The sequence below is a fragment of the Streptopelia decaocto genome (assembly GCF_964273445.1).
Source record: "Streptopelia decaocto genome assembly, chromosome: 14".
Lineage (NCBI taxonomy): Eukaryota > Metazoa > Chordata > Aves > Columbiformes > Columbidae > Streptopelia > Streptopelia decaocto.
This window is the reverse complement of record NC_138669.1, coordinates 9,995,349-10,014,782: the sequence shown is the minus strand read 5'-3', so window position 1 is coordinate 10,014,782 and position 19,434 is coordinate 9,995,349. Positions and strand designations below refer to the sequence as shown.

The window sequence follows — 19,434 nt, the reverse complement described above, 5'->3', positions numbered from 1 at the left end:
TGTGAATTGTATCTTGGACAGGTGACAGTGAAACCGATTTTGTTGGGGGGAAAAAAAAAATGTATATTTACTATATCTCAAACCAAACAAAAATCCCCCAAAACAAAAACAAACAAAAAAACCCCACCACCAAATCCAGGAGCCTTCCTTGATGAAATTCATTGAAACAAGGAATCCATTATGATTTGATGAGGATAAATATATTATTTAAAACAAACATACAAAATCTACTGTTAAAGCTGGTATTTGAAAAACATTGTTTCCTTTTAGTGAATTCCCAGGCTCAAGGAAATAAGTTTAGAGCCTGGAACACAAGAGGTTCCACTTAAATTTGAGAAGAAACTTCTTCCCAGTGAGGGTGGCAGAGCCTGGCCCAGGCTGCCCAGGGGGGTTGTGGAGTCTCCTTCTCTGCAGACATTCCAACCCGCCTGGACACCTTCCTGTGTAACCTCATCTGGGTGTTCCTGCTCCATGGGGGGATTGCACTGGATGAGCTTTCCAGGGCCCTTCCAACCCCTGACATTCTGGGATCCTGTGATGCGAACGAGCCGCACACCGGGCCTGGCTGCAGCACCGACGGCGCCGGGCCCGTGTCGGGGCTGTGAGGGGCCGCAGCCCCGGGGAAGGTTTCGGAAGGGGACAGGATCGACCCCCGGCCGGGCCTGCGCCCTCCGCCTCATCCGGGTCCCGCGCCCCGCCCGGGCCGCTGCCCGCCTGCCGTGCCCGGCGCTGCCGCCGGGGGCCGCCCGGCCGTGCTGCCCGCCCCGCGGAGCCGGCGCCGGGGCGGAGCCGTGCGGCCGGGCCGGGCTGAGCCGAGCCGGGCCGGGGGCAGGAAGATGGCGAACGTGCAGCTGGAGTTCCAGGCCAGCGCCGGCGAGGCGGACCCGCAGAGCCGCCCGCTGCTCGTCCTGGGCCAGCTCCACAACCTGCACCGCCTGCCCTGGGCGCAGCTGCGGGGCAAGCTGCAGCCGCGGGTCACCGAGGAGGTGAGGCCGGGGCGCGGTGCCCCCGTTCCCCGACACACACACACACAGAACCGCTGAGGCGGCGGCCCCGGCCCGGGGAGCCCCGGCCCCGACCCCCGGGTCCCCGCCTGGCCCCGAGCGGCCTCGTGGTGCGGGGCAGGCGGGGGCTCGCCCGGCCTGAGCTGCCTGCGCGGTGCCGGGCCTGCAGGGGCAGGGGACACCCGGCCTCCCACCCGGCCGAAGGGTTTTACCCCGGGAAACCCTCTCGGAGTGGCCCTTAGCGGAACGATCAAGGGGACACGAGCGGGTCCCGGGGTCGGCCGCGGGTCCGGGCCGAGCCTGTTGCTGCGGCGGGGAGACCCGTCCCGAGCCCCCTGTGCGCTTTGCCCCCTCCGAGGGGACGCGGCGTGTCCGCAGTTAATGACCGACCCCCGGGTGGCCGGTGACCGAGCCTCGGCCGCGGCTCGGGGGGAGCGGGTCCCCTCCCTGCGCTCGGGGGGAGCGGGTCCCCTCCCTGCGCTCGGCCGCCGCGGGGGGATGTGCCGACCTGTTTTTATTTAGGCGGTGTTGATGGCTGGTGGTGAGATGATGAATGTTTTGCATTGCGGCGTTTTAGGTCGCTGGATGTTTGGCAGGTTTTTCGCTGGACTCCTGAGTCTCTTATGACAGTATTTAGCCTTCTTTGTTTGTTTGTTTTTAATTAAATTGCTGTGTAAAACAGGACTAGTTAATCAATCCATCTATTTATCACTTGCAAAGCTGCCTCAACTTAAAAAGGCTCTTAAGCAGCCTTTGCACTGTATGGTGTGTTTTTAAATTTTCATTCATATAGTTTAAAAGAGATGCTTGTAATGGAAAGTACATTTGTATTTTCTGGCTAATAACGGTTTTGTTGTATTTCCTGTTTCCTTTCACTCTAGAGGTTATTGCATTTAAAATCACTTGCATAATGTCTTTATTTCCCACACCTAAAATCCTGCAACTAAAAAGTGCCTAAATATACTGGGAGCGAGATGGAAAGAAAAGTCTTATACAGTTCTTTGTCTTTAAATTCTTCTTTTCTCCCCAGATATGGCAGTCGGCGCTGAGCACTCTGAACCCGAACCCCACCGACAGCTGCCCGCTCTACCTGAATTACGCCACGGTGGCCGCGCTGCCTTCCAGGGTCAGCCGGCACAACAGCCCGTCTGCGGCTCAGTTCGTCACCCGCCTGGTCAGGAATTGCCTCCCAGGAGGCGTCAACAGATGTATTGTCGTAAGTGGTGTTTGAAAACGCTTCTGCTGAAATGTCTAGTCGAGTATCTTCTCGACTTCTCAGGATTTTAGCTGTATCCAAGGAGACTGGGGGTGGGCAAGTTTAGCCGATATAATTATACTGACATTTATAAGTAGTTTTGCACTGACGTGTAAACAAGACCTGACTATAAAAGCTTATGCACGCTCAGGCAGTTGGAGGGAACTAAGGTTGGATATGTATGAAATGTCTTCCAATTAGGAATTGCCATGCAAAGGGAACAGGTAGTGGCTTTTTTCAAACTAGGATTTATGATACTAGCACACGCTTTACAAGGTTGACGTAGCCTGCATGCAGGGTGCTATTCTCCGTTCCTTGTCCCAGTCAAGGTGCCTTGTTTGTGTTATGCAGTGAGTTTTTGAAGTCTCAATGCAAACTCGTGCTCCAGTGTGAGTCCTTTGCAGGACAAGCTCTTGGACTGTGTAGATCATCTTCTGTGTGAGCCTGATTAATTTGTTGCTTGTTTCTGTAGCTCCTGCAGGTTAATTCAGATTTGTAGGTTGTTAGAGAAAGCTCACATAGCCAGTGTCACTAACAAAATCTAATTATACTATTTTCTGGGAAAACTTATTTGCAAGAGTAATAACTCATTTTTTTTCCCTTATAGTTAATTTTGAAAGTGTTTAGCTAAAACTGCTTTCCATTGGTAATTTCTGTAATGAACTTCAGAAAAATATTCTACATGTTAAAAAGCTTTGGGTTAATGTTCGCTGCATTCTCATATCATTCCTCTATTTGCTTTGCACACACGTTGATAGTTCCCATGCTTTTTTGTCTTGATCTGTAGGCTAACCTGTGTTAATTGCACTAGTATAATTAAAGTAGTCCAGCTCCCTTATAAGGATGTACTAATTCCCACACAGTCCAGTCCAGCAGTGTAATTCATTTCCATGTGGGAAATGAGCTGAGCCAGGTCAGTGTGGTACCGTTGGTACTGCCACCCATCCATGCCAAACGCGACGATGAGCATGACTTGATTCAGACATCAGTTATTTCCCACCCAGCCGCTTTTCTTCCCCAGTAGTATCACAGGTAACATATCCTCTGAAGTGTAGTTTTCCACGTCCCTAATGTTGTCCGTCTTGTCTTCTGGCGGGTGTTTCAGATGGTCTGTGAGCGATCCGAGGTCTTTGCTTCTGCGTGTGCGCTGGCCAGAGCCTTCCCCTTGTTCACACACCGCTCCAGCGCTTCCAGACGCACCGAGAAGAAAACCGTCACGGTGGAGTTTTACCTGGTTGGACAAAACAATGGACCAATAGAAGTGGCAACGCTTAAAGTAAGATTTTGGTTTTTTCCATCTTCATTTGTATCCATTATTCCCTGATATGTCTTTTTTTTTTTCCCCCTTCAATTTGTTGCATGCACAAATACGTCTGTCTTGGGCTAAACATGGAATAGGTGTTCTCTCTAAAGTGATGTATTATTGTAGATCAGAATTCCTTGAAATTGATCAGTTCACAGCACCTGTGAGCAGAAATATTGAACATGTTACTGCAGCAAAGGCTGAAGGTGTTATTCAGAATTTGGATTTCAAGGGTGGAAAGCACCAAAGAAGTAGCACAAAGAAAACGTCTCCTTTCTTGTGTTTTTCATAGGTGCACATAACGTATTTTTAGCTTCTAATATTACATTGCCTTCAGTGTGTGGGCTTCACTCTTTCTTTTACGTGGGCAAAATCTGTATGTGGCTCTGCAGGTGAATATCACAGTGAAGGCACTAAAAGTTGCTTATTCTGGGATCACATATGGTCTCTGCTATTTCTGTCTGATATGCCTTTTTGGCTGAGTTTTTCTAGCAGAACCGTAGCCAGAAACAAGAGCCGAAGGAACGATACAGCTTGGGGATGAGCTTTACATAATATAAATATGTCCAAGTTGTCTTTCAGTAGCAGATAATCAAAGAGTGTTTCCCTTTCACCTGACTATTACAGAGAGGAAACTCCACATCAGGTAACTTAGTATGTTAGGTCATTCCTCTCCAAGATCCTAACTCAGAGCTATTCCAAGGTTTGCACTTAAGCTATTAGGTGGCTTCCCATCCTGCTCCAGGTTCTGTGCTTCAGTGCAGATGGATGCTCACTTGGCCGATCAGCCAGTGAGGTCATTCAAATCCCCTAAAAATTGCATCAGTGGATTTGTTGCTGCACCTGCAGTTCACAGAATTGCGACTTCAGGGTATTTCTTTTTCTTTCAGTATCTTTTCCTCCTTACTTTGCCCTTACTCTATGAACTGAATTGGCTGCAGCAAATGATGCCAGACCGGTTTTCAGGAAAGTGACAGATGTACTGCTGATGATTCAATTTTTCCATGCCCGAAATCAGCAAAAACGTAACTGGTGTCAAAAATGTTTCCTTCGGATAGGTAGATTCCAAACCACTTGGGTTATTTATAACTACAAAACAAAGCTGAAATTGTTTCTACTTACTGTTCTTCTTGTTGTCAATGCCAAAACTATTACTGACTTCCTCCAAGGTCAGTTTTCACCCCTTAAATCCAACCAGCACCAGACAGCTAATGTAGAGCACGGAGGAGGCATGTGGTAGGATTCTTTTAGCTACACCTCTCCCTTGGCATGTTGCTGTATTTTGCACCTACTGCATTGTCCAGGATATTTTATGGTGAGGACTAGCAGAGATGGTCACAGTTTTACAAGGCGCTTGTTAAAGGCTGCCGTTATGTGGGTTGTCTTGGGTACCCTGGAAGCTAAGCCAGGCACAGCTTATTTCTGTAAGTTATATTGTTTGACCTTTGGGTTAGAGCACCTCCATTTACCTGCATGGCCCTAACGGTGAATCACTCCAAACCTAACTCAGCTCCTGAAAGGTCCTTATCCCTTTACGAGAAGTCAAGCAATCAAAACTAATTGTAGGGAATCAGGCACCATTCCAAAACAAGCCAAGGTTTATGAGTCTGCTGGGATATGGAATGTATAGAGTCCTTAGGCCAGTCTGGCCAAGCCAAACTTCTGATACCTCAGCCCATCAGATTCCTTTGTAGCCCATCTCAACTCGCCCTTCTGCTGTGTGTGGTCTTCACTGCCCTGTGGCTGCTGGGGAGCTTGAACAAAGTTTCCTGCCACCCGGTCTTTGTTTCAAATTGTTAATGCCCAGGAGTTAAAAGTTAGTGTCCAGTGTTCCTGGTGTCCTTTTTGCCAGGAGGATCCTTCTTTAAGGAAGCAGCCTTGTCGTGCTCACTCTGGACTATTTTGATTCTGTCCACAAGTTCTTACTCAGTCCAGGGTGAGGATCAGTCCATTTTGCCACAGGAATGAGGGAACAGATGCAGACATGTTTTGCACAAATATGAAATATTCCACGTTCCCCATGGGCCGGCCATGTAGAATGTCTGGTGGTAATAATCTTTATTTCGCTCACTGCCTGCCACATATAAACTCAGTGGTTTCCCATATTGTAGATTGTGTAATCTCTGCAGTTTTCCAGCCCAAGCAGCCTGCAGGCTCAGTGTGACTTCCTGAATTTGCTTTCTTTTATCTTTCTTGACCTCACGTTGCCGTCTTGGTCTCCCTTTGATAGTGGAGAAGGCTGGTAATTTTGCAGTATCAGTTCACTGTGGGAAAGAATACTATTGCTTAGAAATGAGAGCACAGGAAAAAATGGCACATAGAAAAAACTAATGGTTAGCTTGATTGACAGTTAATACTCTACAACTGCCTGCAATTAGTTGCGTTAAAACATTAATGTTCTCCAGAGGAACCACACATGTGGTGTAGGCTGCACAGGACTAAATGCAAAGCTATGCAGAAAACCAGCCAAACCAAGGCCAGTTCTCAGGCATCTTTGCTTCTTTTCATAGTGTCTGGCAAGTGCTACAGAAGGAGTCAGGCTGGCTGCTCGAATTGTGGACACCCCATGTAATGAGATGAACACAGATAACTTCCTGGAGGTGGGTAATACACCTGATGAGTAAGAGTTACTAATTGTAAGTCTAGACTACAGTAATCAAGAGCTAGTCTTGCTATCTCTTAGCAAAACCTGGATGTCAGCAGTGGGCAGCACATCAAAGAACCTGTCCAAGGATGCTGAAGCTATTTCTTTGGCCTTTAATATTTTGTAGAACTTTGATAAGTTGGAAGGAGGTGGAGTGTAAAGCTTGAGGTGACGCACTGGGAGTCAGAATACCTGAGTTCTTGATTCGGTCATGACATTGGCTTCTTTACCAGTGCCAGTGTTGTCTTAAAGCCCAATGGTGATAAGAGCTTCTGAAATTATGGGACAGACGTTGACATGTTTCCAAATGAGTTTTATCATAAAGATCTGGAAAGCTCTTGAGAATGAAAATATTCCTGTCATATGGTATCATGATCCAGCAGAGTGAACAGCTGGCTTTACCTCTGAAGGCCTCTTTTGTTGGGGGAGATTAAAGCTCAAATCTGTATTTCATGCCATAGTAAATCAAGGATGTCTCAGTGGAATTAGACCATTGGAAAACCAGCACCGCTCCCCAGATTGTGAATGTTTGTGTGTATACGCATGCAAAAATCACACAAAACCCTTGTGTGGGTACCCATATGTGTGGAAAGACACAAACATGTCCTCCTGATGACTGACTGACGGTGTCCTTTTTCTTTTAATGATTAAGGAAATAAAAAAAGTTGGCAAGGATCTCGGGATTACTCCTACCATTATTCGAGATGAGGAGCTGAAAGAGAGAGGCTTTGGAGGTATATCTTGTTGAAATCTCAGCTTTTTTCCTAGCAGTTAATTGGAATGTTTTATTTGCACATTTTTGGAACAGTTTCATTGCCCATAGTATTCCAAGATGTTTTACAGAAAATAGCCGCAGATTGCTCCCACAGCCTTTCTTCCCCACAAGTGGTTTAATGCTCTGTTTTGCAGGTATCTATGGGGTTGGCAAGGCAGCTCTGCACCCTCCAGCCCTGGCAGTTCTCAGTCACACTCCAGACGGTGCCACGCAGACCATCGCGTGGGTGGGCAAAGGGATCGTGTATGACACCGGAGGACTCAGCATTAAGGGAAAGGTACAGTACCACCTGTTCTGCTGCTGCCTTTGCTTACACTGTTGTTTTCTGATGGAAATAATTCAGTTCATGTCCATAGGAAAACAAAGTATATTTATTTTGATCTACTGTTATCCTTGTGGACACAAACTACCAGGAGAGAGGACCAAACAGGATTCAAGGAGCATTTTATGGAGCAGTTAAATAGCTACCTGATATTATTGCCCTTTAAGTATTACCCACTGCTAGGAGAAAGCTAGAAACAAAGATGTTGAATTTCTGATTTTGGACATAGATCCAAAACCAATTTGAGTTGTCCTCAGTGCGACTCTTGTAAAAAAACCCCTTTTTGAAATTTACTGACAATTTAGCAGCAGAGTTTTAGTATTTTGCAGTTCTAAGGCAAGATCCACCAATAAGCAGATGCACGTGGTCCGTGTTTCTGTTATGGCTGAGGACGGTCAAGACCAGAGTTACAGAAGCATCAGAAACACTAGTTTTAGCAGCATTACTGTGAAATTTTAAAGAAAAAAAAACTATCTCTGTGGTTCTGTTTAAACAGACTACTATGCCTGGAATGAAACGAGACTGTGGTGGAGCAGCTGCTATTTTGGGTGCCTTCAAAGCCACTGTAAAGCAAGTAAGTAAAATGTGTTAATTGATATCATGTATCCCAGCATTGCCAAGAGCAGTCTGGCTTCTGGATACATTCCCAGATATGGGGCCAGTCTGATCCTGAAGTTCTGACCTGCCACTGCTGTTACTGATCTTGGCCACTCTGCTCTTTCTGCTATTTCAGGAAAATATTTCAAATCTTTACCAGGATCTTGAAAATTGTGAGAAATTCCTGGAGTGCTAATTTTTTTTTAAGAGTCTTTCTTGAATTTCGGGGTTTGTTCTGCAGACCGAGTGGTTTCTAGTTCGTTGAATCAGATTTATACCTGAGTTAGCCTGTGCTGACTTTGTTTAAGCTGTGGGATTTGGGGCGGCTGTCGTCCCCTTAGCAAAGAAGGGACTGAGTGACTCTGGGATGCAAAGTCTGTCCCTATTGCAAATCCTGTGCCAGTTCTAATATTAACCTACTGGGGAAGTGGCAGCTCTAGTCTCATCAGCAGCTGCTTATTGGTTTGCTTCTGTGGTCAGAAAGTAGTAAGGGAGCTGAGAGGAAGCCATGTATTGAAATATGAAGAATTTTTTAAAAATGCATATTACAATTTAACAATATGAGCTGGGGAAAAGAAGCGGCCGCTGCCAATAAAACTGCCCTCTCCACAAATCCAGTGACTGAGTCTTGCTGACAGAGCAGCTATTGCCTCCAAGGAGTATCCAAAGTTCAAAGGACATTTGCTGCTGCAGATTAATGCATAGATCTGACGGTAGCTTTGTCCAGGGGATGATCAGCGCCAGATTCCCATTTCTCAACAGTTTAGCTCTGTGCCTTGGCCCTAGCAGCATGTTTGATGTGGAACGATTGTAAACTTTCCAGTTATCTGCAGAGACTTAAAATTGAAAGCAGATTTGTGAGCTGCGTGTTAGGCAAAATGGCCAGTGTTCCGTAACTTCCAAAAGTTCAGTCACACGTTTGCAAGGGGCAAGAGCTGGAACTTAGAGCTTTGGGAGAGTCTGGGAAAGCCATGGATGCTGGACATTCCTTCAGTGGTTCAGTCCTTGTTTCAGAAGTAGTTTTGCGTGTAATTATCTGCACAGAGAGAAGTTGCATTCACAGTCACATTCGGTGTGATTGTAAGTGATCTGTTATTTCGTGTGCAATTACTGTAACAACGAATGAACTGGCAGTAATGTGTTTGGACAAACCGAGCCTGGCGAGGCTGTCGTACCTCACGAGTAATCTGTGCCTTTATGTGTAAAAACAAAAGAATGATCTTGCCGTTTGACTTAACAACCTCGTGTAAGAAGACCCGTTAATGGAATCCCTACAGAAAATGTATTCAGATAGGCAGTGGAAAGAAGTTGTTGTTACTGTTTCAAGACTTTTTTTTTTTTTTAAATGCTCTAGGAGTAATGTAGAGCTGGAAGGGGTTTAAATTAGCTGTGCTTTGCCTCAGAGACCGAAGTTGGAAACGTGTTGGATAGAAGTTCTGTGGGAAGAGGGGCAGAGGTTGTTATCCATCTTCACAATCTGCCTACATGCTGTTCAGCGGTTTTACAATGTGATTTTAAAAGACTTTGGATAGCAAAATTAAGCAAGTGGTTTTTTTCCTGGAGATGCGTTTTGTCCATTGTGAGCTTTCCAACACAACGGGGAAGAGAAAAAAATTCACTTGAATTGTTGAGATCCTTCTTGATTGTACATGTTGGCCTAGTGAATCCTGCCTTTGAAGAGCTACAGGTGGATTGAGATTGAGGAAAAGGCAACTGATACTGGAAGTGGGTTTTCACTTTTTGACAGTAAATTAACTGCATCTCCCACTTGGAGGAGGAAAACTTGGTTCAGCCCAGTGAGAGACTGTGAATAGAGCGGGGTTTTCGCTGCACAGACCATTTTGGAAGAGCAGAGGGTCACAGATGAAAGGTTATCTCATCGACAGCGCTGTTTGCGTGCTGGCTGGACTAGAAACTGCACAGTTACTGTATGGCTTCTAGGTGCTGCCCAGGATTTTGAAATGTTTTGATTGATGCATTTGCCCTTTAGACTTCAGAACATGAGCCCATTCAGCAAGTCCAGATTTCTTCAGCTATGGACTTTCATCAAGAGGTTAACAGTAAAAGTGACCCTGGTTTTCCTAGGAATTTGAAGTTTTTAATGCTGGCTATCCTAGTTGAGGAGGAACTGTGTTTTTACTTGGTAAATGCTGCCGTCTCTAGGATGCTTTCTCTTTCTAGGATCCCTCCACACAATGCAGCCGTTGTACAGATAGCAAAATGATCATAGATGTTAAAATGGCATCTGTAATCTTATAAACGCTTGATTTTAAACCAAAGTAAACCAGAAATGGATGTGCCATAAGAGAAGAGGCTAAGCGGGGGGGAGAAAAAGAGGAAAAATGCTGTGTGCCTCCCAGCAGGAATGATACATTAATAACACCACCAAAAAAAAACCCAACAGACACGCACCTGCCCACTCATTGTAAAACAAAACAAAAACCCCACGAAATCCATCTTAGCCATGGGTATTTTTGTTTTCACATGGGAAGAGAGAGGACACATGTGGTAGTGTGTGTCTGAGCTGTGGTGCGGGTTGGGTGCTGAAGGGCAGCGCGCTCCGTTGGCAGCTGGGACACCCACCAGGACATGGGGTGCCGTCAGTTCCAGGAACGCCACAATCCAAGTTACTTTCCAACAAAATTCTTAGGGGTGGAATCTGTTCATCTGGGCTTGGTTTTTTAGGAAAAGTACACAGTTCACAAATGGCTGCATATTAGCTTTTAATATTTCCATCATTTTCCACTATTACTGTAGGCTCTTCTCCAATATTGCAGAAATGATAGGGAGGAGCCCAGTTTCTCAAGTGGCCCCAGTTGAGTCTTTGTTGTTATTGGAGGCTAAATAAAAGCAGTGGAAAATACAGGGTTTGGAAAATAATCCCAGGCATCCTGACTGGCCATGTAATGTCCTCTCACAAGCCTTTGTAATTGTCACGTTGAAACCTTCTGTTACTTGGATCTTTGTGGCTACGGAAGGTGAAGAAGTTACACAGTCCAACGTGGTGGTTGTGATCTCTGTTGTGGGTCAGAGTTGTACTGAAATTAGAGGAGTTAAGCGTCTTTGGAGATGTACCTTGCTGATTTTCATAGGGGGTAACTAGTTTAGTGACTTAAGGTTTGTTTTTGGTGAGCCTGGCAGTTTCCTGGTGGGTTCGTGCTTGTGAAGATCCTGCTGTGAGGCACCTGACGTGCTCTTCCCAGGGACTCGGCTTTGTCTAAACATCAGCCGCTCCAGTCGCATCTGCGCACCGAGTACAAAAGGTGTTTTGATTCGGAGACCTTCCCACTCAGATTGTCCTGATTGCTGCTCAGTTGACAGGAGGTTTCTAGATCCCCTCCCCATTTCATTCACTCCAGTCACAGCTCTAAAACCAGTGTTAGAGGTTACCTCATTCTCACCTGTTTTCTGTATCTCTTGGCCTCACTTTCAGGATACAAGACATTCATCACAGTTTTTCCATGCAATTAGTGGCATTGCTGTCCAGCAGTTGTAATCCCTTTTTGCTTTCAGTCCCAATAAATTAGTTTGATGTCAATCAAACCGCATTTATCTCCTATTGTCGTTACAGGGTTTCAAAGACAATCTTCATGCTGTTTTTTGTTTGGCTGAGAATGCAGTCGGACCCCGTGCAACAAGACCTGACGACATTCATGTTCTTTACTCTGGAAAGTAAGATTGTGTCTCTCCTTTCCACAGAAAAATGGGGAGGAAATATTACCTTTGGTTCTATTTCTCTGAGTACCATGCAGATAGTGAACCTCTCCCTCATCAGGATTTCAGCCAGCCACAGTAGTCAATTTTAAGTGTTCTTAGTTTCCTGTTGAGTGTATAAATGCACAACAAAATGCATATCATATATCATGTGCTGAAGTTTCCATAAAGCGCTCAGGTTTATGCATTTGTTGCAGTACAGCCAGTTTTCTGTGTCCGTCTGTTGTCGATGTTGTCTCGGTTGCAGAAGCAGGCTAACTGAGAATCTCCTGTTGTTTTAAGCAGAATATGATATTTCTTTGTATGGCAGTAGTTTGTAAAATCCCAGCTCGACTTACTAAGCATCATTCAAGCCCAGCAAGTAGACGTGACCATGAGGGCAGTACTGTTATAACCCTCTCCCATGTTTGCTGTCTGGATGCTTGCAGCTGGGGAATAAGCAGCCAAACACGCTTGCAGAGTCAAGTAAGAGCATGTTAGGTGTGAGTCTGCTTTCTCATCCAGTGTTCCAGTCCAGACAGATGAGTCCCAACTTCAGCCTGGAGCGCTGTTGTGTTCAGTGCCCTCTCTTCTTCCTAGAACTGTGGAAATCAATAACACGGATGCGGAAGGAAGGCTGATACTGGCTGATGGAGTAGCTTACGCATGCAAAGATCTGGGAGCTGATATCATTCTCGATATGGCCACTCTTACTGGAGCTCAGGTACCAATACGGAGCTGCTGGCGGGCAGGGGGGGTGTGTCCCTTTGCTGTCTGTGCATCGTTCGTGCCTTTCCCTCTGTCCTGCCTGTCTTTGGTGGAAGGGAGATACTGTGAACTACTGACTGATGGTGGCTTCCAGAGCTTGTGCAAGAGAAAGCTGCCAGCAGCAGCCCCAAGTAAACTGTAGTTCTGTGCACATGGCACATGCTGTGAATGTGTTACGCTTATAACTACATTACTCAAGCAGGTTTTTTTTGTTCTTTATGCAACTTTTATGCTTTTGCATTCTCTAAGTAAAAATGAAATTCTTCTAATGGCATTAGCAGCTGATGTAACTGAGCCAGTGTTCCGTGTTTGCAATTCAGTAGCTTTATAATGACCAGAACTGATTTGATGATAGTGATTCAAAATCTTCTTGTCCATAAAATGGCTCACGTAAGTCAAACACAGAATGACACAAGGGTACACATTAAATGCTGTTCTTTTCTGAAATCTATTCCTGATTTGTAGGAGGTTCTGTTGATGATTCTTGTGGTTTAATATTCTAGCAAATGAACTGGTTTTCATATCAGGACGAGAAATGGTAGCAAATTTTAGAAGCATGAATGTTGCATGTGTTGGTGTAAACATTAGTCTTTTGAAGGTCTCCCATCATTGTCCTGCTGGAAAAGTGATGTGGTGGTGGCTTCTGGGTTTTGTCTGTTTGGAAGGAAGCAGCTTTCCCGATGAATGAGGGGGTTGCATTCAGACACACATTGCTGGGGTGTCTTCTATGTGTCTGTGTGTTAGATGTTTTATTTATAATTGATTCCTGATTTAATTTTATTTCTAAGGATAAATAATTGTAAAGTGATATAGTTTGCTTGTTAGGTAACTGTAAAGAAATATTTTTGTAAGACAGTGGCTTGAATAGGCCAGACAAATGCAGACTGTTTTACTGCAGAATGGGTTTTCAGCAATTTTTAAAGATTGAGCAGTCGCTACAATGTCTTTGTCTGCATTTGTAACACAACCTTCTTGTAGTTTTGAGACATTTTTTTTCTTGGTGGTTTCATTAGACAGAAAGCAGTTGTTAGCGCTGAGAGGGTGTAGTACAGAGTTACTCTGCCCAGCACAGATAAGGTGAATCCTTCCCGATTTTGTCATACATCTCACTAGGGAATCGCCACAGGAAAGTACCATGCTGCTGTCCTTACCAATAACGAAGAGTGGGAAAAGGCTTGTGTTAAAGCTGGCAGGAACTGTGGAGACTTGGTCCATCCTCTTGTGTATTGCCCGGAGCTCCACTTCAGTGAATTCACCTCTGCTGTAGCTGATATGAAGAACTCTGTGGCAGTAAGATTTTTTTTTTTCCTTTTAAATTGCATTTATTACATAAAAATGTGTGTTTTCTAGATAACATGCTTGTCTGTCCATACCTGGCTGAAAGCTCTTCGTGTGGACTGTAATCTTTTAGAAATGAGCCGTATAATTACGGTCTTCAGAGTATTTTACCCGGGGATTTATGTCACTGTGCTGCTGTTTAGTGTCAATTTTAAACAGGGTAACCTGCTGCAATAGGATCTTTGAGCTGCTTGTCTTTTAATCATGGGCCTAAGATAAATGCTGAATTCCTGGATGGGCACTGTTTGAGAAGTTAAGGCGGGTATTCCTCAGATCATATATAACCAGCAGAGACAGTAACTGGGATTGCAGAAAGCAGGGAATTGAGGACAGAGGCCTCGGGGATTGTTGCAGCCCCTTGTGCTGTATTTGAGAGTTACAATGTGCAGTAAGTTCCAAAAACATCACAGAAAGGAGCAGAAGAGGAATTGAGCAGGGCCAGACCGCTACCAGGGCGTAAGTCAAGGGATTTACAGTAGAGCTGGTGAGCACAGACTTGTAGGGCCATTCGTTAATCTTTGAATTGCATTTGCGCAGCTGTCTTTTCTGTAGGCAAGAGCAAAACATTGATATCTTCTTTTCTTGCAAGACCAACTGTATTTTTTTATTTCTACAGGACCGAGACAATACTCCAAGCTCCTGTGCGGGGCTCTTCATTGCTTCTCACATCGGCTTTGACTGGCCAGGAGTCTGGGTCCACATAGACATCGCTGCACCTGTTCATGCAGTGAGTATGTCCAATGACTTCTGACATTTTCCTGGGTGAGCAGACTGGGTAAAGAAAACTGCCAGTGCCTGCAGATACTCTGAATTCTGTGCCATCGAATTCAAAGTGAGAGAATTAGGTGGAGAAGAGTTCTTTAGAAAAGCACTTGGCTCTTCATCTGTGAGAATTTATTTGTTTTGGTAGCTTCATCTGTTCATATTTTTCATTTGGGTTTTAAAATATTCTAACAGTCACTTTAGTCAGCAACATCTTCATTGTTGTAAACTTTGACAACTTGCCTACTTTCTGTTCATGGCAATAATCCTAGCCTTCCATTTTCACCCATATTGTTTTCAGATGATTGACCGGAGTTGATTATCCTGCCTGCTGACCTGCAGCAGGGAAAACATTTATTCACTTGTGGAGTTTTCTCCTCCTCCCTTTGGTGGAACTTGTGTATATGCTTTTTTTTCCTAAAAAACAGTCCGATTTACTTCCCCTGCCTCTTTATGTTTTTGAAACCCAGCTTAACTCAGTTCATACTCCAAATCCATGCTCATGCTGGATGGAGCATTCCCTGCCCTGAACAATGCTACTATAAATCCAGCTTCGAGTCAATGTGAGCTCTGTTCTCATGTGAATCAACCAATGTGTTGGTTTAATCGAACCGGGACACATTCCAATAGCAGGGAGGGTACAGAAGCACAAGATGAGCTGGCCCACCAGGGACCCCAAGTGTTCACTGTGGCCAGGTGCCATCGCTGCCCTTGCTAAGTAAGTAAATTAAAACTAGATTGAAATGACACAGTCTGAAGTGTGTATTGTTCTTGTTTTTTTCCCTAGGGTGAACGAGCTACTGGCTATGGCGTGGCTTTGTTGCTGTCCCTGTTTGGAGGAGCCTCTGAAGACCCATTGCTGAACATGGTGTCCCCTCTGGGGTGCAATGGAGACTCTCCCGCTGAGGACATGGAGAGGGATTCAAAGAGGCGGCGCCTGGTTTAATGCGCCCCCAGCCCGAAGTGACGGGGTGCGTGGGTTACCTCACTTTGCACTGATTCATTCTCAAGCAATGAAAATGTCACACGTCAGAAATTGCCATTTTATTTTTTTTTACTATCATGATAAGATTTATTACTTGTTTCTGATAAAAACAGCCTGATTTCTTGTTTTGTTTTGTTTTTTAAATTATTGGTGCACACAGTTGCTGAACAATACCAGTGGTGCAGAGTCTAGGCTCAACTAACTGTATCAGGAAGAGGGCACATCCTCCTCTGAGCTCCTCACAAAACCTAACTAAGTGCATTAATGCATGAGAAGCTCTCTCTAGACTAAAGAAGCAACTGCAGCTATTGCTTACAAAGCCTTCTGAATTACTTATTATATGTGAGGTTTTATCAGACATTTCTGCAGGCCCCACTACATCTCAGAACACAGGACAAGGGAAAAAAACCTCTCTAGACTTGGCTTAACTCAGTGACAATTTAGCATAGCAGCAAAGGAGATGTAATGAGAAAAGGCCTATAGTTTTAATAAGGTGCTGTTTCCGCATGTTTAATGTTTTTCTGACCAGTAAAATCATCAGGAGTGGTCCAGAACATATCTCTATGTAAATCTTTCACATACAAATTACAGAATGTATTCATGTTAAATGAGGAAAAAAATAGAGGGACTGTGATTGAGTAAAATCGGTTTACAAAGCATAGTGGCTTCTTGCCACTTAATAAATTTATTATTATTAAAGCAGCTTACGTATCCCATGTGGCGTTTCGTTGTGTTATTTACATTGCTGAGAACACTGAGTGCTCCAAAAGTTTGTGCGCAACATCATTACTCCGTTCAAATTCCTTTTCCCAGCACTCATACATCTGAAAACACGACTAATAGCGTAACAGCTTATACGGAATGGTTTGGGGCTGTTCTGAAGAACTAACGCTGACTGATTCACTTCGTTTGATTCAACAGGAGTCAGGGATGCATAGTGTTAGTTTCTGTATAAGCCGGTCACAAAGAGTTCACAAGCAGTAGTTTGGATTTGACGCCCACGGGAAGTGACTCGTCCCAGCTGAGGTAACGTCAGTGGCAGGTCTGGGAACACAGGGACCAGGTTCTGATCAGTGCTGGTCCCTGCCCGGTGCCTCAAGCATCAGCTGTTGGAAAAATTTCTTGGCTCAACCAGAGCGCTGATGGTGAAAAATCCCACCCAGCACACGCTTTTGGCTGCTTTGCAGATCAAGTCAAGCTGAGTTGTGACAAACTGCACCTTCCTCTGTGCCGGAGATGATCCCTGGAGAGAACTGGTGCTGGGTTTTAGATGGAGTTCCAACGATGAGGTACGCATCTGGTTTAGTTGTGAGTCCTTTGGATTAAAGATCTCATGGAAAGCTTAATACAGAAGTGAGCAGAAGAAACTTTTTTTATTTTGGTTTTGTGGCTGTATTTGATTCTCCCTTGCTCTTTCGGTTCTCTGGTCCACTTGATCATATTTTCAGGAGATTTGGTCTCTGCATCTGCCACCCGCTTCTGCTAATTGCTGTGCAGCCTGAAGTGAGCGTGTCACAGAAACTGATGGTCTTACAGCCTCTGCGGCCATCCCGACCGAGTGCACCGCAGTTACTAACGCAGTTCACAGTCCCTTCGGTGTGACAAAGCAGAAGTTTTTCACAGGAAACGGTTCCAGACATCAGTGGTTGATCTCAGTGAATTTAGGTGACTGCACTTGAGGTGTCCTCTAGTGCCACTTAAACAACTTTAAATAGAAACACTCCTATACTGGGCAGCGTGCACTTGTGTAGTTTTGTAAAACTGCTGGGACCTGGATCTTTTGTGCTGCGGGGGTACCCTGGTTATTCAAATACAACAAAGCAGCACAGAGCTCAATGAGTTGCTGAAGATCATCTTGGTATCTAAGCAGGGAACTGTAACTTGAGCGTGTCCCAGGCTCCAGTCCCAGGTGTCCTCCAGCTCCTCAGCTGCCTTCTGAGCAACCGCAGGAGACAGAACAGGGACACACAGGACCCCACACCAGGCTCCGGAAGCAGCATACAGCCAGGGAGGTGCCCATCTGCATTGTTTTGTAGGAATTAGAGCTTAAATTACTACAGCTGTGGGACCAGCACTTTTAAGAGGAGGGGGTGACAATTAGCACAAAGCAATGCACTCCCCCAGGAGATTTCCTTCCCCTCGTTTCTTTCCTGTAGCAGTGCTGCCCTTACCCGAGGGTGGTCCAGGGGAAGCCGACAGGCAGCAGTGAGGTAGGAAGCTCCTCCGCGTCCGCTCCAGGGGCTGATGCTCCAGCAGAGCAGTGGTGCTCTTTGTCTTGGTGACAACGGTGTCCTCTGTGCAGTGGTTTGCTATGGGCTGTGTGGCAGACTTGGGAGAGGACAGGGCTATCTGCTGGTTTGCTTGTTAAAGTGAAGTCAGCGTTTCTTGGGTTGTCCAAGGCCACCATGCTTGGCCAGGGAAGAAAACTGCCTGTGATGTTTTCAACTTGTAAACCTACCTAATTTGCCTGGAGCAAATTAAACTGATGGCATATTTTATCACATTTTGGCACTGCCAAGTGCTGTCTGAATTGGGGACAGGCCATAGACACATCACCAGAGTTTATCTAGAGAGAAAATCTATTCTGGAGGATGCTGTGTTCTGATTGCCAATGAGGGCAAACTGTTTCCCACTGACAACAGGGAGCTGGGGTTGGGTGTTTCCAAATACCTCTTCCTGCGTCTGGGACACCATTTATCGTAGACAATAAAATGTTTGATGTTGTTCAATGTGCTGTGATGTTGGAAGGCAGAAAGAAACTAAACTGGGATTCACTGTGTCCACATTTGTCATCTTACCTTTCCTTTCTTCTGCCATTTTCCTCCCTGCTGCTCTGCATGTGGGACTGGACAGTTCGCAGTTAACAGGTGATGGTGTTAAAGTCTCTTTGCGATTGAGGGTATGTCTGCAAAGGAAGAAAATTTTAGTTAATTTGCCACAGCTGTTTCAGAATTTTTTTGTGAAAAAGGGTCACACAACAGGAGTCACCTTCTTGGAGTCTCTCCAGCTTTTCATAATGAAAATGTTATATAAATCATAAATGTTATATATAAATCATATAAGCACAGATCCAGCTAGAGAAGCTGAGGGTTGTGTCAGTTCAGACATGTCTTGGTTCCCTTTGGGTGTGTTGGACTCTACCTGCAGTTTCTGGTTTGGATTCTGCGCTGGCTGAGCCGTGCTGGGCGGCTGGGGCTGGAGGCACCGCGGACACCTGCTGCTTTCCTTGCGTACCGCACGAGAGCAGGAGGCACGGGAATCCCGTCCTGTTTGCAATTCGGACAAAAATTTGGATAAATCAGCTTTTAGAAAAATAGTCTTTGGGACATAAAGTCAAGAGCTTGTTCCAAGACTGTTCTAGGTGAGTCAGGGCATCTTATCATCTTCTGGTACCTATGCACAAAACTACTGTTAATCATGTTTGCTACAGCAGTGGCCAGGGAGCTGCTGAAAAAGCACCCATGCAAGAAAAGGGCCCTTTTATACTTACACGACGCTGAATCCGAAGCTGCACAAAGCCACATTAGACAATCAAATTGATTTTTCTCCACTTGCCCATGTATGGGATGGAATTGCTACATCACATCCCTTGGTCCTCATTCTTGTTCATGTCCTGGAAATTCTGTTGCCTTGATGTGTGATGACCTTAGGCTCCAAATGAGCAAGAAACAGTTTTCAAAACCTGCAGTGTGGGGATTTTACTTCTCCTTTCATGTTTTCTTTCAAACACTTCTCTTGCACAAAACCCACAGAGAAAGTTCCAGGCAGTGTCCACCCATATGAAACCAGACATTTTTTTTCCATAGTCTTTTTATAGATTTGATAATATTTAACTCAGCATGTATTAAAAATGTATGCAGTACATAAAATTCATTATAAATGTCACCAAACAGGCCAATGGCTTTTTAATATCACTGCCACAAGACTGCATTTTAACCTATTTCCTCTCTGGATCCATTCCAGTGGCAATTCCAGGAGGGGAATATAT

General features: G+C 45.1%; 1 protein-coding gene across 1 annotated transcript; it reads left to right on the top strand.

The window, feature by feature from the left end:
• The first annotated feature begins 758 nt into the window (after positions 1-758).
• NPEPL1 (aminopeptidase like 1) lies at positions 759-16,162 on the top strand. The gene is made up of 12 exons (XM_082065442.1): positions 759-986; positions 2,035-2,220; positions 3,365-3,535; positions 6,073-6,162; positions 6,859-6,940; positions 7,116-7,258; positions 7,800-7,877; positions 11,472-11,572; positions 12,194-12,317; positions 13,475-13,651; positions 14,316-14,426; positions 15,249-16,162. The coding sequence occupies exons 1-12, from the start codon at positions 837-839 to the stop codon at positions 15,405-15,407; spliced, it is 1,572 nt and encodes a 523-aa protein (XP_081921568.1). The 5' UTR covers positions 759-836; the 3' UTR covers positions 15,408-16,162.
• Positions 16,163-19,434: the final 3,272 nt, after the last annotated feature.